Source organism: Carassius auratus, unplaced genomic scaffold (assembly GCF_003368295.1).
Source record: "Carassius auratus strain Wakin unplaced genomic scaffold, ASM336829v1 scaf_tig00217448, whole genome shotgun sequence".
NCBI classification, from domain to species: Eukaryota; Metazoa; Chordata; class Actinopteri; order Cypriniformes; family Cyprinidae; genus Carassius; species Carassius auratus.
The window spans coordinates 41,231-66,442 of record NW_020529076.1 but is presented as its reverse complement, the minus strand read 5'-3'; the positions used below and the strand labels follow the sequence as shown (position 1 = coordinate 66,442).

Here is a 25,212-nt window from a genome sequence, read left to right as displayed (position 1 = left end):
TTAATTGTATTTGTTTTTTCATTCAATTTGACAAGAATAACATTTAGCCATAGCATTTAGGTAGGGAGTCCAAACGTTCCATTTTCCCAGGACACATCCTGGCCAGGATTTCTATATTGCCTAAAATATCCATGTTTTGGCTTTGTGTGCGCTGCGCCGACCAATTGTTGTATAACAAAGTACCGTTATGTCATACACCAATCTGTATGCTCAGTGCTGCTTCAAGTCCAACACTAATATGTACATGTATTTGCTTCACTTTGACTGTATTTGACTGTACGTTTTTCATGTACATTTTGCATAATATAGTTGGTTTATTTTTAGTATCATTGTTCATGATTTCAGGGCAGAAAATAAAGCTTTTTTTATACAGAAGTTCACAGACTTCTGTCATAAAATACTTCAGAATTAAATAATAATTAATATTAACAGCAATAGGTTTAGAGATACACTGTACAAACAAAACTGATAACAAAGTCATATTTTCATTGGATCAGTGTTACAGGAAATCTGGTTAAGTAACAACTTGATTAGTCTTCCCCCAACCGTTTCCTTTATGGAACCAAATCAACTTGAATAGGCCTCAGGCAGGACAGATATATGACAGCAACATGTCGACTTCATTACCAATGACGACGGGTCCTGGGTGAATATTTTCACGTAGATAGTGACAGGAAGTCATCTGCCAGACATCTATGAAAATGACTCCATCAATGTCTCTGAACATCTCCTGCATCACTGTGTTCAATTGCAACATGTGCCAATCACTTTGATAAATATTCTGGAAAAACACAGGTCAGAGTCAGAAACCGCTTTATTGCCAAGTGTGCTTGCACAAAAAATAATATACCTTTCCTAGACTGGAAAGAAAGAAGGTAAACTAATAGAGATAAAGGAACTGTTTGCCCCCCAAAAATCATCTGTATTCATCCAAGCCTTAAAATTATGTCAGTTCAAGCATGGTAACATCAATGGGAGTTAAACCCATGATTTTCAAACATACACAGCAAAATCTCCAGAGTTAAATCAACTCTGCTCAGAGTGCATATTGTCCCAATCTACAGAGAGTAAAAATAACACTGAAGCAGTGTTAAAGTTCATGAGATACGTAAGTGATTAATTAATTGTTGATTGAGCATTAATGATGAACAGCTGCTATTAACAAACAGAATCACTAAAGAAAAGAGAAACATAAGAACTACAACTGACTTCAGACAGAGGTGGAACTTTCAAGTCATATCCCAGGTCCTCAAAGAGTTAATTAAGATAATTAAGAGATGAATGAAATTATGATTTTGCATGAGTAATTAACACCTGCTTTTATTGAGAATTAGAGTATCAGATGTTGATTGTTTTATTCATTTAAATGATGCCACCATAATGGAGATCAGTGTTTGCTTTTAGTTGGGCTCTTGAGAAGCATATAACTGCAGCCTGGTGATCTCCAAATAGGGTTGGGACCTCCAAAACAGGGTTGTAGTACCAAAAATAGGGCGTGGCTTTCTTTCCATTGAGAAACAGGCGCATGACATGCATGCACAAGTTTTCCCCCACTCAACTTCAGCACAAACTCCGCCCCACAGCTGATTCTGAAGTTTTTAATGGTTGTGTCAGTTTAAGTGTTTCCTACACTATGCAACAAAAAAAAAACGCTAACCCCTAAACCTACTCCACACCTTACCTTACTACACCTTATTTTTCGTGGCGAATCATCGAAAATTCGCCAGGCCTCCACGGACACGCCCTTCAACGAAAAATCAAGATCTTCGCAATTTAACATCGCAGAGGCCTTTAGATTAGGCATACCAAATTTGGTGTTGATTTGAAGAAATCTCTAGGAGGAGTTCGTTAAAATACAACACATGGAAATGACCAAAATTACAAGTTACAAGTTGGATTCAGTTGCATTCATATCTAAATATTATAAAATCCCAATTATGACAAAAATAAAATATTTTTGTCAAAGAGTCTTAAGATTTTATCATTTATTTCAATCATCTATTTTTAATATAATTCTACAATCTTAATCAATATTTCAGTTACTAACTGTAGCAGAAAAAATATAAAGAAATGAACAGTTATATTACATATGAACACATGCATTGCAGGCAGTAAGCATGGCAAACCGCATGACTTCTGCAGATGGGGTTGGAGCAGGTTTGTGTGTGCGTGCTAAATTGTTTTGTCTCATCCTGTCATCTCTCTCGCACTCTCTCTCCCTCTTTGGTGGTTCTGCATTTTGCATGATTTTTTTAAAATAATTATAAGAGAGCAGTTGTTTTATATCCTCACAAGTGTGTGTGTGTGTGTGTGTGTGTGTGTACACATTGTCGGTGTCAGTGTCACCACTTTATATTTGTGTTGGTTCTGCATTTTGGATGATTTTATTTGACAAATGTTAAGAGAACAGTTTTTATAGTCTCAAAAATGTATTCCTCTATGTGTGTGTGTGCGTGTACGTGTGTTGCGAGCAATATAATTTAGCATTGTGGATGTTTTTTGCATTGGTGGAAGTGTGCCACTTTATTTGTGCCATTTCTGACGATGTGTTCTGCGTTGTTTCTGATTTTGATGATGAATTTAGTCTTATATTGATTGCGGAAGACCACGAGTGTCACAAATTTTGTCACGCTAACATAAAAAGAGATATCATTCCAATTTTTTTTTTTTTTTTTTTGTATATCTAGAAAGTGTTGAGAGCCGTAGAACGTTTCATACCATTTGGACAAAGGGAACATTTTTTTTTTAATTTGAGCAAAAGTCATTTGGGTTCAGGAAAGACCCCAGAAACCATCCGAGCATTACAATATTTGTTTAATATGACTTTTTTTGTAGTTCAGTAATAGCTGAACATCATTTAGCAAACCAAAGAGAGACACCTTCATGATGTTCATTTAAATGTTTTAGAAGTAAAAAAAGGACAATTTAATTTGCTATTTCAAGCTTTTAATTAAGCAATGAGTTAATGTTTACTATGTAACACAACCACACGTGTTTAAAAGCAAATTGCTTTGAATTATCAAAAGGGTGAAGAGCCCAACTAAAGAAAACACTGATCTCCATGATGGTGGCATCATTTTAACCAATAAATCATCCGACCCTCTGTAATTCTCAATAACAGCAGGAGTCCATCACTAATGCACAATCATCATTTAATTAGTCACTTAATTATCTCATTAACTTTAACTCTTTGAGGACTTGAGATTTAACTTGAAAGTTGTTTGTGACACGGAAATAATGACTTGGTTCCTATGATGAAATCAGCAGCTGAGTTCATGGGTGAAACAAAAATATGACAGGACTTTTACTTTCTGACCCCTGGACTTTACACTTATGTCTGTAAGATATCTGATTGTTTTACTCTTGTTGGCCACCAGGTGGTATTGTGAGCAAATTAAGTTTCCAGAAATTAACCCTTTTGTGAACCACTTGGCAGAAAATCTTAATACTTCATGAGGCTTCATCTTGCCATCACTAATTAGAGATATTGTTAGTAATCAGCTGGATAAAACATATAACACTAGCCTAGTGGTTTTTGGATATTTTACTGCAAAAATCTTACAAATTGTACCTTTAACTCATGTTTTAGATCTTTATTTGTTACAATACATGAGGTGTTGTAGAACAGTATAATCAGATAATCATCACAAGCTGACCTGATTACAACATCTACAATCCAAATATTTTTTTTTCAATTACATGTTAGGTTATAAGTTTTCTTTAATAAAATCTATGAAGCTACAGTATGCAAACACAGTATTGGTGTAACACTTATAGTAAATGTATGTAAAATATATATCTCTTAAAAAATATGAATCCAGTGCCTCCAAGACACACACATAAATCAAGAACCAGCATATGAATCTCAACAATGGTGACAATCAAAAAAATGCTTCATGCTGCAGTGCATGCTGGGTAACACCATAGTTAAAAACTCCAATCATGCACTGTAGTATGAAAGATTTATGTCACCACTGTTGAGGATCATGTGAGAAGTGTTTATGTCTAAAAGCCTGAACAGTTTTTGTGTCTAGCCAAATTGCCATTCATTCAAGTTCTCGGTTTACCCGCGCTCATAACAATAGCACAGAACTTCCTTGGTTCAGACGCGCTATGAGTCTGTCGGCTTCACGCATGTGCAGTATCATCAGTTTCTCGGTTCTCGAATCGGACATGTCCAAAAGAAACAGTTTTCGGTTCAATGTAATGTTTATACGATAACTGATGCCACCAGTTCTTGACTCGAGAACGAGAATCACTCTAACTGGCACTTGATGCAGTTCAGTATCATCAGCTGCTCTACTCATGTTCATGTTCTGTTTACTACAAACTCAAATTGTGAATGTGTCATCATCAACTACAGTACAGATATTTCATAGATCATCCCTTATTCCTATTAAACATAGAATCTTTAGAGTCTTAATTATTATACAATATACAGATTAGAAACATTCATCTTAAAAAAAATATAGTTATTTTATCACACTTTCCGATGTTTAACAAAATACTTGAAAAATTACACGCATGCGCAGTATTATCAGTTCATCGGTTCTCAAGTTGGACGCGTCCGAAAGAAACGTTTTTCGATTCAGTGTACTTGTGATCTGAAAACTGATGCAACTGGTTCTTGACTCGAGAACGAGAATCAGCTCCAGCAGGGGGCGTGTTCGTTCGTCATCTGGCTCGGTGTTCATCTTCAGTTCGGTCTTCACAGCAGTTCAGTCAGAGTACTGTTTGAGTACATTAATTACTCCGGAATATTGGTTTATTCTGACTCAGAGGGAGTGTCAGTCACATTAAAAAAAGTTAACAGCTTAAGTAATTTGTGGATTAATGCTTATTGGAGATGTGAACTGTTTCAAACAATTCATTTCGATTTGGTGAACTGGTTCAACCGGTTCACTAAGAAGAACCCGTTCAATTGAATGATTCGTTCGTGAATCGGACATCGCTACAACCTGCATTCTGAGAAGAGTTGATTTAAATCTGGAGATTTTGCTGTGTACAACAACATTGACAAGATATAAAAAAATGTGAGTACAATGATTACAGAGGTGGGACTTTCAAGTCACAAGCAAGTCTTCAAGTCATATCCCAAGTCCTCAAAGGGTTAAAGATTATGAGATAATTAAGTGACTAATTAAATGATGATTGTGCACTAGTGATGAACACCTGCTGTTATTGAGAACCACAGATTATCAGATGTTGATGTTTTATTGGTTAAAATGATGCAACCATCATGGAGATCAGTGTTTGCTTTAGTTTTGCTCTTGACTCTTGACTGTTGTGTTGGATCTCTTTCTGTAGCATTGAGGTGCTGTAAAGCACAGAGAATATATTAACTGTCTGTATGTGATAAGCTGGTAGTCGTGACCTGATTACATTAAAATTGACATTTGTTTTATGCACATTTTGCATAATCAAGCCAGTAGAACTACAGAACGAAAAAAAAATATATTGAGTGAATTTTAAGTATATTAAGTGCATACAATAATTGAGCTCCACAACTCAGTAGACACACATATACATCAAGAACCAGCATATGTCTCTCAACAGTGGTGACAATCAACAAAATGTGGCATGCTGGGTAACGCCATAGAAAAACTCGTCATGCACTGCAGTATGAAAAACTGTCACCACTGTTGAGGATTGTGTGATGAGTGTGCAAGTTTAAAAGCCTGAACTGACAGCTCCCTTGTTTTTGTTGCAGTAGTGTTTGTTTGGTGGGGTCTTGTTTTGCTTCAGTTCAGCGATAGCAGTAATAGAGTGTCATTCAACAATCCAAAGATAAAGACTATTTCATGATGTTCAGTCGTCATGAGTTATAAACAAAAAAAGCTTAAAATCATCTGTTACTGCAAGGCTTGATTCAGCAATGCATACATGCTCATTGCAAAAGCAATGTTGCAATTGTTCTGAAACAAATTCCTTTGAATTAGTAAAGGGTCAAGAGACTACATATAGCAAACCTTGACCACAATTATGTGTACGTAGTGTTTTTGTTGTTGTTGTTTTTTTTTTCTGTTGAAGACTGTGGCTAAATTCAGTTATAGTTCTTGTGTTTCTCTTTACTTCAGTGATGTTGATTGTTAACAGCAGATGTTCATCACTAATGTACAATCAGCATTTAATTAGTTGCTTAATTATCTCATTAACTTGAACCCTTTGAGGACTTGGGATATGATTTGAAGACTTGCTTGTCACTTGAAAGTGCCACCTCTGCATGATTCATTGCTTGAGCATCCCATTAGGATTGGAAAGTGAGCATGTGTACCTTTAGTCCAGCAGTGTTTCCAGACTTGATGATGACGGTTGTCTCTGGAGCACGACTCAGCAGTGCAACAACAGACTGGCGGATTTTGGCCACTTCATATATGTAAAATGTTATTGGGTGAAAAACCAGGTGAGCACAGTATGTGAAGACAACGACTGCATGAGCCCCACCGGCTATTTCATCAATATCATTGCTGATGTAATGTAGGTCAATGATAGGCATAACTTTACCAAATCGCAAAGGAACACCATGTACCCTCCAGTGAACAATGATATTATTTTTCAGCTCCACCGCCATTAGTGGGCCACCTCCAGGATGAGAGTGCAGGTCCATTCTTTTTATGCCTAATCAAGATATGTGAAACAAATATTATAACCATAGCTTGAACTTTAATTTTTGGTTGAACTGTCCCTGCACTGGTTAATATACAGTTCTCAATGTGATTGCATTAGATGGAAACTATTAAACCAAGTACCATCTGCAAACAATTATAGCTTTTTTTCTGAACTGACTTCCCCTTTATAAGCCATTTTTGTAACAACATTTTGCAAGTTTGCCTGAAAAAAAAAGTTTTTGATATTTTTATATATTTTTTATATTTTCATCTAAGGCCAATATATACATATTTAGATTGCGTGTGCCATATCTTTTGCGGGGCCATTGTTTCCATTATATTATACATTCATTCTATCGAGTCTTAAATTGAACATTGGAAATTTAGTCATACTTGCCTGGCACTTTTATTTCTAAGTACTCGAACCACTGCCTTGTGGTGGAGTCTCCCATCAAATAGACAATCTTGTTTTTTAGACAATTTGCCATTTGTGCAGGACTGAACTGTCGAGTTTTGCATACAAAAGAATTCCAGACATCTTTCAAATAAAACCCTGCAGGAACCGGTGTTGTCATGCCAGACCTGCATTTCTCTATTGTGCCTAAAGCAAAGAAACATACTTATTAAAAGTTTTGTAGCTACATTAAATATTTTAAGACTACATTGGATTTCAGTTGCTATCCGTCCTCCGATATGTGGTCTGTGTATGGTTTGACCATTTAATTTTTTGGGGAAAAAACTAAGAATCCCAGAGTGAAATGTAATATACACCTGCACTGGGTTAAAATGGGACAAACTCAGCGGTTGGCAGAGGTATAAAGTCCAGGGGTCAGAAAGTAAATGTCCTGTCATATGTTTATCCCACCCAGGAACTCAGCAGTTGATTTCAGCAGTGGAGGAACCAAGTCATTCCTTTCAAGTCACAAGTAAGTCTCAAGTCAAATCCCAGATAATTAAGTGACAAATTAAATGATGATTGCTCTTTGGTGATGAACATCTGCTGTTAACAAATCAACATAATTGAAGAGAAGAGAAACACAAGAACTATGACTGACTTAAGCCACAGCATTCGTTTTTTTAACGCACAAAAGATGCCACCAAGGTTTGCTTTACTTCGTGTATTGACCCTTTAAATGATTCAAAGTAATTTTTTTCTAAGTGACTGCAATATTGTTTCACAGCAAACAGTTTTACATTGCTGAGTCAAAAGCTTTAAGTAGCAGATTAATTAGCAATTTCTGCTTATAACTCATGATGAATGAACTTATAAAGTTGTAGCTATCTTTAATTCATTCATTGACATTCAGGTATGATAGAACTGAAAAAAAAAAAAAAAAAAAAAAAAAAAAGCATATTAAACAATTGCATCAATATTTAGCTTTTTTTTTTTTTTTTTTTTTTTTTTTTAAGCAGATCCACTCAGGCTTTTAGACATCAACAGTTATCATAAAATTCTCAACAGTGGTGACATAATTCAAAATAAACCTAGATATTCAAATGAAAAAGTCATATTCAGGTCAAGAGTTCAACTAAAACAAACACTGCTCTCCATGATGTTGATATAATATTAACCAATTAAACATAAATGTCTGATCCTCAATAATTCTCAATAACAGCAGGTGTTCATCACTAATGCACAATCATTAATTTAATTAGTCACTTAATTACCTCATTAACTTTAACTCTTTGAGGGCTTTGGATTTGGCTTGTGACTTGAAAGGAATGACTTGATTTCTTCTCTGGTGAAATCATCTGAGTTCATGGGTGGAATAAACATAATGCTTTTACTTTCTGACCTCTGGACTTTATATTGCTGCCAACCGCTGGGTCAGAATAACTCAACTGCTGTGTTTATCCCTTTTTAACCCAGCATTTTTTAGAGTGTGCTGAAATTTGTAGTGCCCATCTCAAGTATCTTTCTCAATCACATTCTAAACTCACCTATTGCAATAAATGGAAAATGTTTCATTTCAAATGACATTTTACTTCATTTATTGTATGCTTTATTGTGCTTATCGTGTTTTAAATATTTTGTTTGCTGAAATGCCACTTATGTGTGTGCAACAATTTCAGTGTATAAATAGTGCCAAATATGCATGCCATAGACCAGTTCACTAATAATAAACAAAAATAATTTTCTTTTTTTTCTCAAAAAAGAGCCCCCCCCCCCCAAAAAAAATAAAATAAAATAAAAAATAAATAAAAAATGGGAAGTTACATGATCAGAAAATACAGAGATAATTGGGTAAACTTACCAATGGGTGCAATGCTGGGAAGGACATTTATGATGTTTTTGTCTCCATTAATAGCAACATTTGTTAATTTTCTGTAGATAGAGAGATAGTATTTTTTTTTACACCTTCTTTTGTTTGTTTTACAATTCTACAATTATTCTGATATCCACTTTGAATCATTACTGTGTAAAAAGCTGCTGCTCAAAAATATTTAATGGGTTTTCCAAACGTCCGCCTGAGTGACGAACCAGATGGTCGCAAGGAAGTTTCTTCGGTCTCTCACACTGCCACACCGTTCCTGTTTTTATATCCTTATGCTCACAGCAGCAGTCGCCTTTCCTCCAGCTTCCATCTGCACCCCACTTAATATTACATTCTACTACTTCACGGATCCTGGTTTTATTGGGTCCTGGTCCTTCAAAGTATCCATTGAAGTGGGTGCGTGGGAATGAAGACTCCCTGTATTTTTTAAGAATCTGCACAACCTCACTGGAGTGCTCTAGACGTACAAAAACTTGTGCCTGACCTTCCCACGGCAGAAGAAGAGCAACAGAGTAAGTCCCATTACGATGATCCACAACCTCCCCGTACACACTCGCCTTTAAGATAAATGTAAAGGAATAAATGTAATACAGAAAACTAATGTCTGAAGTAAATTTTAAAGCTTCTTAACCTAAACATAATATGTAATCATTTATAGATAAACCAACAATCATTGCAAGTGACACTTAACATGAAAAATGTCTGTATATTGATAATATTTATTTTCCAAAATGTGTTTCAAAAATAATAAATTATAAAACAAACAAACCTTTAGCTTTGCATTGAAAAGTTTTGCTTTGAAAAAATCTCCTCCATATCTTTTCAGGTTCTTGTTGTGGTCTCTGGCTGTGATAATAACAGAGATCTTTTCTCCCACTTTGTAACTCTCTTTGAGTCCCACAATAGAGAAAGTTGAGTGAACTGGACTTGTACTCTGATTCAGATAAATTATTTCTTGATCTGGAATAGGCCAGTCAATAGCTTTCTGTAGTCTTTCCCACTCCTCATCACTGATTCCCATGTCAAACGCAGATATTATGGATGAACTGTTATTTTGAACTGGTTTAGGTCTGGGGGGCTGAAACGGTTTGATGTGGATCCCATCATTCAATGCCCATATAGCCTGAGAGAGAACCAGGATATTATTTACAGCAAATTCATTTTATTTCTATGTGCAAATGTTTAATGTTCATTGCAGATACAGATTATTTTCAGATAATACTAGAAAAGTTAAATAGATCTGTAGGAATTTGGTGTAATCATGCACAAACTGTGAATGGGGGTGGGTTCAAAAGCATCAAGTAAAGAGTTTATTGTTTACAAGTCAAAAACAAACAGCAAGTTATATTTGCGTGTCAAACATGCCATCCATCCCACATAGCAACATTGTGTCGGCCCAGATCTTGCCCACATCTGGCACCCGTGGAAAGATGATCTGGCCCACATGCAGCATGGAATGATTGCACTTGGGCGGACCGCTCCTGTTTGCCAGATTTGAGCCACAAGCAGGCCATAGCAATGCCACATGTCAGCCAAGAGTATAGAAATTAGCCAGAACTGGACCTTATCTGAGCCACAAAATCTGTGTATATATTAAATATGAAGTAATTTCAGCCTTAATAAGCCTGTTAACAAGCAAAATCACTGAAGGAAAGAAAAGAACAGAAAAAGAGATAAGCAGAAACTCAAGAACTACAACTGACTTCACCCACTGGGTAAAGTTACGTCCAGTGGACGTCTTTTTTATGTCTTTGCTGATGTTGAAAATACGTCCACTGAGGAGCCAGAATGAAAGATTTTATCACGTCTTTTTTGATGTCTTCTGTACGTCTGATTTAGACGTTCACAGAAACTCCTTACTAGGTAAAAAACTAGTTCAAAAGCGGTCAGTGGACATATTTTCAACATCATTTAACTGTGCTTCAAGTGCTAACATCGTACTGTTAAGGCTGACAAAATTATAGCAAAATAATATATTGTTGTTTTGTTGCAACTATATTTATTTTCTTGGATAGAAATCTTGTAGAAAAAAAGTAATGTACATATTTATTTATTTATTTATTTTTTACAAAATGCAAGCTTTTGGATATGCATCATATCAATGGTGACAATCAAAACAAAAAAGTCTGGAAAATAAGGATATGTTTGTGCTATGAAGCAGTTTTGATTGTCACCGTTCTTGTGATGGATATCCGGAATATTGACAACAGATATTTAAATTGCATGCATTGTGTCCCTCTTCAAATTAAGCAAGTATTTTGCTCTTGTTTTCTGTACTGTAGATTTAAAAGGCTTGGGGTTATAAATGAAAAAAAAAAGAAACAAAGCTAACTTCATATCCTCAGATACTTAATATGTGATGACTTTTTTCATCATCAACAAAGAGCTGATGCCACCTGAGCTCTCTTAATTTTGTTTCTCTTTACTGCAGTGTTTCACAAAAACACAGTTACAGCAGTCAGAGACAAGCTAGCCGAAGAAGTAGCTGGACCAAGATCCCAACTAAACCAAACACTGTCCACCACAATGGTGACTTCAAATGAATCAAATATCAACATTTAAACCTCTGTTAATTCTCAATAAGAGCTTCTCTAGATGTCTGACAGAAATAAAGTCAATCTAATGATTCCATGTTTGTGGAGATGTTTGATCCTCCTCGGCTGAGATCTTCAGAGATTTAATGTCTTTGATTTTCCAGTTGATTTTACCACATGCTCAATTATCAGTAATTTCATTATTTCATAAAGATTATTTTATTTTCTTGATTTTAGGATAAACACAGTGTCTGGAATTACATTGAAATGGCATGACTATAAATCTAACGCATCCTGAGAGTGTTGATTTGGTCCAGAAACAGTATAAGTTATGCCTAAAGGAACCTTAAATGGATGAAAATATTTCTACTGACCACTTTTGAACTAGTTTTTAACCTTGTAAGGAGGTTCTCTGAACGTCTAAATCGGACGTACAGAAGATGTAAAAAAAAAAAGACGTCATAAAAACTTTCATTCTGGCTCCTCAGTGGACATCTTTTCAACGTCAGCAAAGACATAAAAAGACGTCCACTGGACGTAACTTTGCCCAGTGGGCAGCCACAACATTAGATGAAATCATTTGAAGATAAAAGAAGACATTAGATCTCTGGAGATCTCACCAGAGGAGGATTAAACAACTCCACAAACTGCATTACCAGCTTCACTTATTACTAACCAGACTGACTTTATTTCTGTTAGACATCTACACACGTTTTCATTGAGAATTAACAGAGGTTTAACTCTAATGTGTCACCATAACAATGATTAGTGTTTCCATTAGTTGCGGTCTTAACTCTTATTCTATCTTTTGTCTTTTTTTGGCTGCTGTTATGGTGTATTTGTTAAACACATTTGCGACATCAAAGAAAGCTAAAGAGAATTGAGGTAAGGTGATGGCGGTTATCTGTTGATAAGTGTTAATTTAAAACAGATTTTGTTGTGGGGTTTAAAGGGTTAAAGATTTAAGATGAAGAAAAAACAGCATGAAACATAATTTAACTGTATTACACTGTAATTATTTTACAGGAAACAATCTGTATTGCTACCCTGCTGCCAGTAAATAACTGTTTTTTCTACAGTTTGTTGCAGTAAATTAATGGTTGCCAGCAAAAAAAAAAGGGTTTTCTACAGTTTGTTGCCGTTAAGTCAAGGAAAAACAGCAATATACTGTAAAATGTAAAAGTCAGATTTACCAAATTAAAAAAAGGTAATTTAACTTAAATATTTGTTAACATCCATAAAAAAAAAAGTTATGAAAAGTCATACACTGACAATGAGAGTAAATACTGAACTCGACTGTATTAATGTGTGTTTGCACAAGAGAGATCTGTTAGTTTAATGTAGTTTGGTTGTTCACCATTGTGCTGGAGAGTAGAGCCTGTGCTTCAGTCAATGATGAACCGCATATTATGGTTTTCTGCTGCTTTATATAAAGACAGTAAATGTGGAGTTGCTGATACAGTGATGATCATTGTGTTGAGTACTTCAGCACATACAGTACATGTGTGCTATAGTTGACAATGAACTGCAGTGATTTGAGTAAAAGGCATGCATTTAGTTTCTTCTTAAACATGCTGCAATGCATGCTGGGTATTGTTATGGTACAAAACTAATCTTTGGCTCCCAGCATGCTCTGCTGCATTTTATTTTTTTAATGGTAACCATTGTTGAGGTTCACATGCTGATTATTGATGTCTGTGTGTGACTGTTTGACACAATATAAAACCAAATTGTTTGGAAAGTACTTAATATTAACTAATTATCACAGACCCACTTAGAATTATTTTTATAACACAGTGTTTGGAAATTACATTGAAATAACACAAATCTAAATCCTGAGAGTGTTGATTTGGTCCAGAAACAGTATAAATTATGCCTACACTGTAAAAAGTGATTCTCTATATTTATTCAATAAAATTGTGTCAAAAATTTACAAGCAATATTATTAATTAAATTTAACACATTTTAATTAAGTAGAAATAATCATTCAAAATGAGTAGAATAACATGAAAAAAATAAGTAAAATTTACATAAAAATATTGATTTCATTGGACAAAAAACAAACAAGTTTTTGCTTTAGTTGGACTCTTGACCCTTAAAATTTTAAACAGATTTTTTTTGGTTGCTAGTTGTGATGCAGCAGCTAGATAAGCCAAGAAGGAAATGCGACTAGGTGGTGTTATTTATTTTCACATCATAATTTGGTCTGAGTTGGGTGTGTCTTATCAATAACATGTGTCCTGTGGTTGAACAGTATAAGCTTTGGTGTTTTCAGCATTATCAGAGAAATTGTTAGAAGCCCCACTGATCAAAACCTTGTTTAAAAAAAAAAAGTGTTTTCATTTAGGCACACAGACGTCAAGAATCAGCCTGAGAACCTCAACTATGGTGAACATGAAAAAGAATGTTATACTCCCCCCCCCAGTCCTTGTCATTCAACAATTAAAAACCTAATATTTTCAGCAAAATACAGAGTTTAAGAATACTGATTAAGAAAAAATCATAGTGTGGAAGTGGAGTCTTCTTTTAGGCACACAGTGACATCAAGAACCAGCGTATGAATCTCAAGAATGGTGACAAACAGCATATTCAGATAAACAGATGAACTGTTAGAATCACAAAACAAGCTACTATTCAAATGCATAAAAAAGTACAAATAAAAGAAAATCATAAGAATAAATATAAGAAAATTCAGCTCATAATTTATTCATACCGCAAAGCATGATGGGAGCCATTAATTAGTTTTGATTGGTGGCACCCAGAATGCAGGGCAACATGCTTTTTGATGGTCACCATAGTTGAGGTTCTCAGGCTGATTCTTGATGTCTGTGTGCCTAAACAGGGGTTTTTTTTGTTTTTTTTTTTTGTAAATGAGAAATTCTTCTAAGAATCTCTCTGATTATGCTAAAAGTACCAAACGTTATACTGTGCTACCACCAGAGGTGGATACTCCAGGAGTGAGAAAGTAAAAGTCCTTCCATGTGTTTATTCCACCCATGAACTCAGCAGTTGGTTTCACCAAAGGAGGAATCTAGTCATTCATTCCAAATCACCAACAAATCTCAAGTTAAATCCCAAGTCCTCAAAGTGTTTAATGAGATAATTAAGTGAAGATTGTGCATTAGTGATGAACACCTACTTTTAACAATCAATATCACTGAAGAAAAGAGAAACACAAGAGCTATAATTGACTTTAAGCACAGCCTTGGATGAAATCAGTTGGAAAAAATAAATAAATAAATAACTTTGTCACCATAATTGTGGTCAGTATTTGCTTCATTTGGTAAGTTTGCTTCTAAGCAAATGCATCACCGTTTCACAGCTAACATTTGTGCATCACAGAAACAAACTAGGAGGTACCTTATTCCTTGATGACTGTATGATCTTGATTCAAATTTATTATTCTTAAAAAACAGTGATATTTTATTATATATTGGTCACCATTGTTGAGGTTCATATTCTGATTATTGATGTCTTTGTGTGACTGTTTGACACGGTAGAATACCACACTATTTGAAAAGTCACTCAGATTAATTGATTATCACAGAACCATTTGCTCTTAGAATCACTTTAAACCAATCAAATTACACAACACATATTTCATTTCAGTAAGATTTACAGCCAAGTGGTTCACAAAAGGGTTAAATTCTGGAAACTTAATTTGCTCACAATAGGACAATGAGTGTAAAACAAGCAGATATATTAAAGACAAGAGCCCAACTGAAGCAAACACTGATCTCCATGATGGTGCCGTTATTTTAACCAATAAAACATCATCATCTGATCCTCTGTAACGCACAATAACGGCAGGTGTTCATCACTAATGCACGATCATCATTTAAATAGTCTCTTAATTAGCCTTTTGCCAGCCCCTCCCCCAGAACGGCCATTGTCCAATCACACATCACAGCAACCGTTACTATGTGAGCAGCTCCGACAAACATTGACTCCAAGCAAGATAGTGAAGCGGTGCGCCCACAGCGTTTGTAAATCGGACACTAGATACCCCGAGAGATTGTCTGGAGGAGTTGTGTTCTTTCCATTCCCAAAGCCGAAAACACAACATGAGCGGTGCCTACAATGGATAAAACAGTGTGGATGGCCCCACTCCCAGTTAAATGCGTCGAACATTACAGCTAATAAAATAAAATGGATATCTGAATGACTTATATTTTATTTTATGTATTTCATTTTATTATTTTATCTGTTATGCACCATTTAAGCCAAAGCAATTTTCTATTTGTGAATTCTGTTCATCAACAATGGAAATAAAACATTCTGATCCTGATTCTCAAAACAACAGAGAAATGTTAGTTAGCTTTGAATGGCCTTGACACACATGTAAGTTTAGCTAGCTAACATAACCTTGTATTTGAACAAAATCGCTACTCGCAATAGACAATAATAGACCATAACATATGAAAGAGAATGACCAGCATGACTGGTCGACAAGGCGGTGCTGGTTGCATTTGAGGTACAGGTCATGGGGATTCTCAGATTGCGCTTGAGACCGGTAAGCATAAGTAAGTCGTGTCTCTTTCATTGCGTATTTTTATATTTTGAATGTATCCCTCCACTGCATACTGTAACCCCCTTTGTCTCGATCTGGAGGATATAGCGGAGGTATTGCTCCAAAAAATGTCACAGACACGCACTGGTATACCTCTTCCCAACATGGCAATATGTCGCGCTGGTCATGTTCGACCATTTGTTTGTCGGAGGTAGCAACAGTAACTAAGGGGGGCGGGGCTCGGCGAAAGGCTAATTATCTCATTGACTTTAACTCTTTGAGGACTTGGGATTTGACTAGACTAGTTTGTGACCTGAAAGGAATTACTTGGTTCCTCCTCTGGTGAAATCAGCTGCTGAGTTCATGGGTGGAACAAAAATATGGCAGGACTTTTACTTTCTGACCCCTGGACTTTACACCTCTGTCTGTTATATATCTGCTTGTTTTACACTCGTTGGCCACCAGGTAGTATTGTGAGCAAATTAAGTTTCCAGAAATTAACCCTTTTGTGAACCACTTGGCTGAAAAATCTTAATGCTTTATGAGGCTTCATCTTGCCATCACTAGAGAAGGGTATAACTGCAGCCTGGAGCTCTCCAAATAGGGGTGGGAACCCCAAAATGGGGTGGGAGCTCCAAAATAGGGTGTGGCTTCCTCCCATTGAGAGACAGGTGCATGGCACCACCCATGCACAATTTCTCCACAAATCCACTTCAGTGCAAACTCCGCCCCACAACTGATTCTAAAGTTTTTATTGGTTGTGTCAGTTAAAGTGTTTCATAAACTATGTAATATAAAATGCTAACTCCTAAACCTAACCCTCACCTTACCTTAACCATTGAAATCAAGTGGGTATAACTGCAGACTGGAGATCTCCAAAATGGGGCGTGAACTCCAAAAGTGGGTAGAACCTACAAAATGGGGTGGGGTCTCCTTTCGCAAAGACTTTCACCATTGGCTGTGGCTTCATCCAATTGTTACTGACTTGCATTTCAAAATAAAACTTTATAAATTAAGCATTGTTTCTAGTTCATCTAAAATAAAATATGCTATATAAATAAATATTCTCCATGAGAGCAGAGGCCAAAGCTTGTGGCCAGTGGTGTTTGGACCCAAGTCTGAACCTCTGCTTCATAATGTAAACAGGAATCACTCAGGAGCGTCCCAGCGGAGGGGAAATTGTTTTACAGAGGTGGATACTCCAGGGGTCAGAAAGTAAAAGTCCTGCCACATTTTTGCTCCACCCATGAACTCAGCAGCTGATTTCACCAGAGGAGGAAACAAGTCATTCCTTCCAAGTCACAAACTAGTCTCAACTCAAATCCCAAGTCCTCAAAGAGTTAAAGTCAATGACATAATTAAGAGACTAAAATGATGATTGTGCATTGGTGATGAACACCTGCTGTTATTGTGCGTTACAGAGGATCAGATGCTGATGTTTTATTGGTTAAAATTATGCCACCATCATGGAGATCAGTGTTTGCTTCAGTTGGGCTCTTGACCTTTGGTTTCTTATGTTAGATATTTCTCTGTAAAAGTACATGTGCTGTTATAAAACAGTGCGATCAGTGCTGTGCAGAAAACCATTACTAGCTGGTTTTACATGATGAAGTAATTATTAGGCATCAGCCTGTTTATTTCCAAAACAATTTTATGTATTTATTATTAACAAATGTTCAGTTTTTAAATAACCTATGGAGATGATACAGGTGAGGGTTAGGTTTAGGGGTTAGCATTTTTTGTTGCATAGTGTAGGAAAAACTTTAACTGACACAACCAATAAAAACTTCAGAATCTGCTGTGGGGCAGAGTTTGCACTGAAGTGGATTGGTGGAAAAATTGTGCTTGTGTGTCATGCGCCTGTCTCTCAATGGGAGGAAGCCACGCCCTATTTTGGAGCTCCCACCCCATTTTGGAGTTCCCACCCCTATTTGGAGATCTCCACGCTGCAGTTATACCCTTCTCATTGAAATTGACTGAAAGACGGGATCGGCGCTGAATAGCGTGGTAAAGAAAGTTGCAGTTCAGGAGATAAACAGTTAATAAGATCAAGCAATATGAGACTTTTAGTTACACCCAGCATCACTACCCCCTCCTAGCCTGCAAATGTCATCCCCCGGGATGGCCCCGTTGCTTGGAATAAAGTGATAGAGTAAAGTCTTTCCCCTCTGCTGGGACGGCTCCTGAGTGATTCCTGTTTACATCATGAAGCAGAGGTTCAGACTTAGGTACAAACACCACTGGCCAGAAGGTTTGTGCTCTGCTCTCATGGAGAACATTTATTTATATAGCATATTTTATTTTAGATGAACTAGAAACAATGTTTAATTTATAAAGTTTTATAAATTAAAGTAGCAATTGAAACAGTAACAATTGGCTGAAACCGTAATAACTGGCTAAAGCCACAGCCAATGGTGAAAGTCTTTGCGAAAGGAGACCCCGCCCCATTTTGGAGGTTCTGCCCAATTTTGGAGTTCACGCCCCATTTTGGAGATCTCTGTTCTGCAGATATACCCACTTGGACTCCTGGAGTGTCCACCTCTGACTACCACAAGACACCTGTTGTTAAGACACAACCAAATCAGAAATCCAGATCAAATGATGTCAAAACAGACACCCCCACCAGATCTTATACTTTATTGGCTTGTCTAGCCACTGTATAACAATTACAGCAACCAAAAACAAAAAAATAGTCAATAGGTTAAACTGTATAACAGATTTTTATTTTTATTTTAGATTTTTAATTTTTTTTTATCTGTCAAGACCCTAACTAAAGCAAACACTGAACACGATAATGATAACCAAAATTTAGGTTATTCTCCTTCAGTGATTCAGTTTGTTAACATCAGGTCTCTTCGATAACTCTGTTTAGGGGGCTTGAAAACATAAGTTTTTGAACATGATGCCTGTATCATCTCCATGTAATCAACAAAAACATGAATTTGTGAATTACACTTTTGTGCTGTGTTTTTTTAATCGCCAACTACTGGCCTGGTATGCATATCATAGTATTCATTAGCATTGTTTAGTTTTTTCTCAAATAAATATTTGTCTTTTTTTTATATATTTTTTGTGCTATATGAGTAATTTTGAAATGCATCTCATTTGATAAATGTTTGATTAAATGTTAAATTTAATTAATAATATTGCTTGTAATCTGTTGAAACAATTTTATTAAGTAAAAATATACTGTATAATTTTTAACAGTGTACACCAACTACGCACACATTTCCTATCATGTATGCCTGTGAAAGGAGATTGACCCAATTAAAGTAGGTATGGGGCGGGTTGACGTGCAAATCTTGCCTTTATATGCAGGCTGCAGCCGGGTGCTTCTCGTTTTTTGTTCAACAAAAACCAATATTTTTGTATACATTTTACTTATTTTTTTCATGTTATTTTACTCATTTTCAATGATTGCTTGTAAGCATCTCATTTGATTAATTCTAAATAATTCTAAAGTGATAAATTTAATTAATAATATTGCTTGTAATCTGTTGACACAATTTTATTGAGTTAACATACATAGTATCACTTTTTACAGTGCATAAAATACATATGAATGAACATTAGAAGGCATTTTGTCTCCACCGCGAAAAGACATCAACATGCCCTTTTCAAGTTTGACTCTACTGACATTATTAACTTTCCTGTCTGTTTTCTTTGTCTAACAAAATGGCAGATTTGGCATTATGACTTGTCAGATTGCCTTTCAGTCAAACTCCTGACCAATGGTGCTAAAAGCCTAGCCAATGGACATTGGATAGTCAGCATAGTCCAATCCCTTTTTTTGAGTCTTATGCCTCATGTCTGTGTATATATATATATATATATATATATATATATATATATATATATATATATATAATGATGTGCACCGATTAATAATGGAATGTAAATATTTGGATAAAGTGTGAAACAACAGAATTGTCATTTTTGATTGTTATCGGGATGTGAAGAAACTTTCAACCAGCAAAACAAAATTTTTTTTGAACCAAATTATCTACCATGCCTTTAATACAGCTGTTTAGCCTGCATTCACATTTTTACTCCCTTTAAATCTCTTTACTGTTACTGCTATCATAAAACATATTTACATGTATAATTGTAAACCCATGTTTAATGTCTAATAAGCAAAAAATTAGCCAAATTATTGCGCTCCTATTCTCTTGTGCTTCATCTGTTTGACACGCCAGTGTTTATTCAATGAACTCTGTGAAGTTTAAGGAGACTGCAAGCAGTCAGGACAAGTCTGTGCACTAAACATTAATAATTGTGTGATTTTTTTAATATTCACCATACAAATAACAACCCAACTGTGAAAAAAACAAAAACACAAACAAACCTTGTGTCAAATGCTTCAGACAGCGCAAGCCTAAATACCAAACATACAAATTCAGTGAAAATTAATTTTAACATTTTTAAAATGTCTTACAAACTTACCAAACAGAAGGATGTCCAAAGAAAACAAGCCAGTAGTAATGAATATTGTCTTAACCTGCAGACTGATAATACATGTAAATTAAAAACATGAAATCATTGACCCATATAAAACAAAAAATGTAATAATACTAATAAATTCCTGATTACCTGGTTGATTTGATTTCTTCGTGGATATCATGACCATGACTAAGTCTGTGGTTCTCTTATTTTACGTTAGCTTGTGAGTGAAGAAAATGGCTGTACCGATCTGAAAATGAGGCGTTACCAGTATATGACATGTATTTGAATTGAACAGGAACAGGAACAGGAACAAAAGAACAGGAGAGTAACAGGGGTGTAAAAATAGCTTCTCTTTTATTGCAATGGAAATATACCACAAAGAGCACTGATAAAAATGTGTGGTGGAATACGACACCAGGGAAGTGCTAAAGCTGCATTTGAACTTAAGCACTGTCAGAAAAAGAGCTGTCTTATCAGAAGACATACCTTTGCACCTCATTTACACCTAAAGGGTGCATTTTAATACGTAAACAGTACATAATGTTTTATATGGTACATGATAATAGAAAGAGAGAGACGGCAATGTCTAAAGCTGGCTCATAGGTCTACTTTCCTGCAGAGTTTAACCCTAATCAAACATACCTGAGTTTGCTAATCAGTGTCTTCAGCAGCATTAGAAAATGGGTTGGAGCTAAACTCTGCAGGAAAGTGGATCTCGCGAGCCAGATTTTAGGATCACTGGTCAATGGCATCATATTAAACTGTAACATGACTAAAAAGCAGAGGTGGGACTTTCAAGTCACAAGCAAGTCTTCCAAGTCCTTAAAGGGTTAAAGTTAAAGTAATTAAGTGACTAATTAAATGATGATTGTACATTAGTGATGAAAATCTGCTGTTAACAATCAACATCACTGAAGTAAAGGGAAACACAAGAACTACAACTGAAAAAAAAAAACAGTATGCCACCATAATTGTGGTCCAGGTTTGCTTTAGGTAGTCTCTTGACCCTTTTACTAATTCAAAGCAATTTAATTCAAATTGATCTGTTTTTCTGTTCTTTTCTTTCCTTCAGTGATTCTGCTTGTTAACAGGCTTATTAAGGCTGAAATGACTTCATATTAAATATATACACAGATTTTGTGGATCAGATAAGGTCCAGTTCTGGTTAATTTCTTTTCTCTTGGCTGACATGTGGCATTGCTATGGCCTGCTTGTGGCTCAAATCTGGCAAACAGGAGCGGTCCGCCCAAGTGCCATCATTCCACTCTGCATGTGGGCCAGATCATCTTTCCATGGGTGCCAGATGTGGGCTGGAACTGGGCCGACACAATGTTGCTATGTGGGTGGTAACTGTGTTACTGACCTCATATATTGCTTCCAACAACATTTTTGAACTACCAAATTCTTATAAATGACCATTCTGGTAGCACGTGAAAATAGTCGGATAATGTCTTATCCCTTTTATAACACTATCATTTGGGAATAAGATTGTTAGTGTTCTACTAACCTGCTGTGCAGCAGTAACCAGACACACTCCAGATAATTCCTTTAAATATGCTTTAATCATGTCCGGGATGATCTCATACCAATCACAGAGAATCCCTCAGCAACAAGGATGCAACAGTTTATGTAAGAAAAGTATATACAGTAGCAAAGGTAGCATCATGTCACATTACTTTTTTTTTTCCTCTAATTTTTCATATGAAGGTTCCCTTATGTGGCAAATCAATAACCCCCTCTTCTTTGTTAATGATAACCTCAGCTCAAATCATGTATCATTATTAGCAGGGGCGTTTCTAGGATTTTCATTTTAGGGGGCTCAGCCCCCGATAAGTGTATGATTAAAAAAAATATGATTTGACTATTAGGGAAGGGTTATATACTAGCCTTATTGCAATCCAGTATTCCATTGTATTCCCTGTATTTCATATATGGGAGTAGGAGTACTGACTGAGCCATATACAACACTGTAAAAAAATAAAAAAATGTAGATGTGACCAGTCACTAAAAGATTTTGAGTTGGGAATGTAGAATTTGTATTTTATTTCTTTATATATATATATTTTTTTACAATAAAGACTTCCTGATTCATTAGTAGGACATTCATGTTTATCCTTTGATGATACCACTGCTTTTTTCTTATGAAATGTATGACTGCAATGAATCTTGGGAACACAGTATTGTGTGTGAGAGGCTGTCTACGTTCTATTCTCACCTCTTCTTCTATTCTCCGCACGACAAGAAAATATTTTGTATATCCATCTATAATGAAATATAGCCTTTTTAATCAACAATATGATTGGTTATACATCAAGTCATCCCCTGAAAAAATATTTCATTTCAAATCATTTAACTAACCAGCTAATATTTCGTTAAGAATATAGACAATGACAATGCATTAATGTAATTGTCTATTGGCAATATGTTTAATCTGTTCTATTTTTATTTCTATTTATTAAAAATAACAACATTAATTATCAATTTGCCACTTATATAAATCAGACGTCCCAATGATTAATTTGTGTATTCGACTGGTCCAGAAGATTATACTTGCAGCAGCTAACATCTCGTGATTCAATAAATCAGACATAGTGAGTCAAGTTAACAATAAACAACTGCATTATAATGAAGGCTTTGTAAAACTGCTCAGTGTTTTTAGCTTTTAAACAACATACTCTGTCCTACACCAACTACGCACACATTTCCTATCATGTATGTCTATGAAAGATGATCAAACCAATCAGAGTAGGTATGGGGCGGGGCTGCACGTGCAACCCCGCTCCCAGGTGCAGCCCCGCCTCGATCTGCAGGCTGCAGCCAGAAGTTTAGGGGTTTAGTTAAAGCCCCCATAAAAAGGGGCTAGCGACGCCCCTGATTATTAGTAGACTTATTTTTAGATTAGAATAGATTTATTGTTTATATTTAAAACTACTGAAGTTGATATACAAAATGTATGTAAAGGTTAGGCCTGTTGAAATAAAATAAGTATTAGTCATTATTAATGATCAGATGATTGATCTGATCAATTTAAATTTTTATTGTTAATTAAAAAATTATTTTAGGTAAAATTTCCTTTACACAACTAAATACTAACCAGCATTTTATAGTGATAATGTATTGCTAAGACTGAAAATATGTAAAAATGTCTAATACTTACTTTATTTACTGTATTAGCTGATTAATATACAGTATAACAAGCAGCTCCTAGGTACAGGTCAGGTAAAAAATGTTAGCCTGAAGGCACTGTAAATTGCTTCTTTTTCTGAACTCAACTGAATTAAGTTCAAAATACTCATAACTGTTCGTTTTAAATCTTAAATGGTTTAAGGCAATTGGTTGCCTCAAATGGTTTGAGTTAACGTAACTTGTCATGTTTTAGTGAAGCTGTGTCTGAAGTCAGTTGTTGTTCCTTTCTCTCTTTTCTTCAGTAATACTGTTTGTTATCAGAAGGTGTTTATCACTAATGCTCAATTATCACTCAATTAATCACTTAATTATTTAATTGCAATGTATATCTTCTTTCAGTGAACTCTGAATTAAGTTGAGTTCACTAATACTACTCACAACTATTAGTTTTAAAACTTAAATGGTTTAATGCAATCAGTTGCCTCAAACGATTTGAGTAAACCTAATTTGACAGGTTTTTAAGGATATCTGTTTAATCAAACGGTTTGAGATAAGTTACTTGTCGGGTTTTACAGTGTACATGACAGACTTATCCCAGCAGGCACAGGATGTAGACTCCAACGTTTGTTAGACGTTGGATTTTGGTTGAAAATGAAAATCGGGTTGACATCTAAATCCAACGACTGTTTGACATCAAGCTCCAACGTTAGGCAGATGCTGAATTTTGTCTGGAATATGCTTCATGCAGCAATGCATGCTGGGAGCCACCATAGTATAAAACTCATGGCTCCCAGCATGCATTGCTGCATGAAGCATGTTACCATTGTTGAGATTCATACACTGAATCTTGATGTTTGTATGACATAGAAACAAACACACAATTTTAATTTCTTGAAATTATCTGCTTTAAATTCAGTTGGGTGTCAGGCTGTTGACCAATTGAGTCACCTTAATAAATAATATGTAATTAACAGCACACATTAGCTTGGGTGAAAATAGGTTATCAGACTACATACGTGATGATATATTAAACATCAGCAAGCAGCCAGCACCATTGAACCAAATGTTCTCTTACCATTTTTGCCACAATAAAGATTATAGCAGTTAAAGAACAACACTGCCAAGAGAAGTGTAAAATTGCACAACTAAAACCAACACTTACCACCATTATGGTGACATCAAACCAAACTATTACTTTTAAAAAGACATCAACATCCACATCTAAACATCTGCTTAAATCTTAATTAGAATGTTAGGGGATAATGTTCTAATAATGTTATTAATAAACATTTTTAGAATGTTTTTAGAGAATGTTATCCTATCTTTTGAGAGAACATTCTGTGAACAAAAATAAAACTACCCGCTAAAAACATTGTTAGAACAATGCATGGGAATGTTCTTAGAACATTTTTAGAACCAAAAAAAAAAAAATGTATATATATATATATATATATATATAGCTGAAAAGTGCTGCTCCATTTGAAAGCAGGTGATGGACATTTACTGCTAATCACAGAACCGGCTTTACTGACAAGACACGCATGACAATCGGATACGAGTACTGTTATGAGTACTTTGAATTCAGTTGAGTTCAGAAAAAGAAGCTATACGTTGCAATTAAGTGATCAAGTGATTAATTTAGTGATAATTGTGAATTAGTGATGAAGAGCTGTTGTTAACAAACATAATTGCTAAGAAAAAGAGAAACACAAGAA

The 25,212-nt window shown here is 35.5% G+C and overlaps 1 protein-coding gene across 1 annotated transcript; it reads right to left on the bottom strand.

Annotated features, from left to right (window-relative positions):
• Nucleotides 1-583: 583 nt before the first annotated feature.
• Nucleotides 584-24,665, bottom strand: LOC113101015 (NXPE family member 3-like). Its single transcript, XM_026265508.1, has 7 exons — nucleotides 24,660-24,665; nucleotides 9,654-10,007; nucleotides 9,026-9,441; nucleotides 8,864-8,934; nucleotides 7,006-7,209; nucleotides 6,275-6,618; nucleotides 584-781 (listed from the first exon to the last, which is right to left on the bottom strand). The coding sequence occupies exons 1-7, from the start codon at nucleotides 24,663-24,665 to the stop codon at nucleotides 584-586; spliced, it is 1,593 nt and encodes a 530-aa protein (XP_026121293.1).
• Nucleotides 24,666-25,212: the final 547 nt, after the last annotated feature.

Excerpts from the sequence above, each read along its gene's own strand:
- LOC113101015 (XM_026265508.1), bottom strand. Across the intron at positions 6,619-7,005 it reads CTTAGAAATAAAAGTGCCAG|GCATAAAAAGAATGGACCTG; the intron begins GCAAGTATGACT and ends TATCTTGATTAG. Across the intron at positions 782-6,274 it reads GAAACACTGCTGGACTAAAG|AATATTTATCAAAGTGATTG; the intron begins GTACACATGCTC and ends GTGTTTTTCCAG.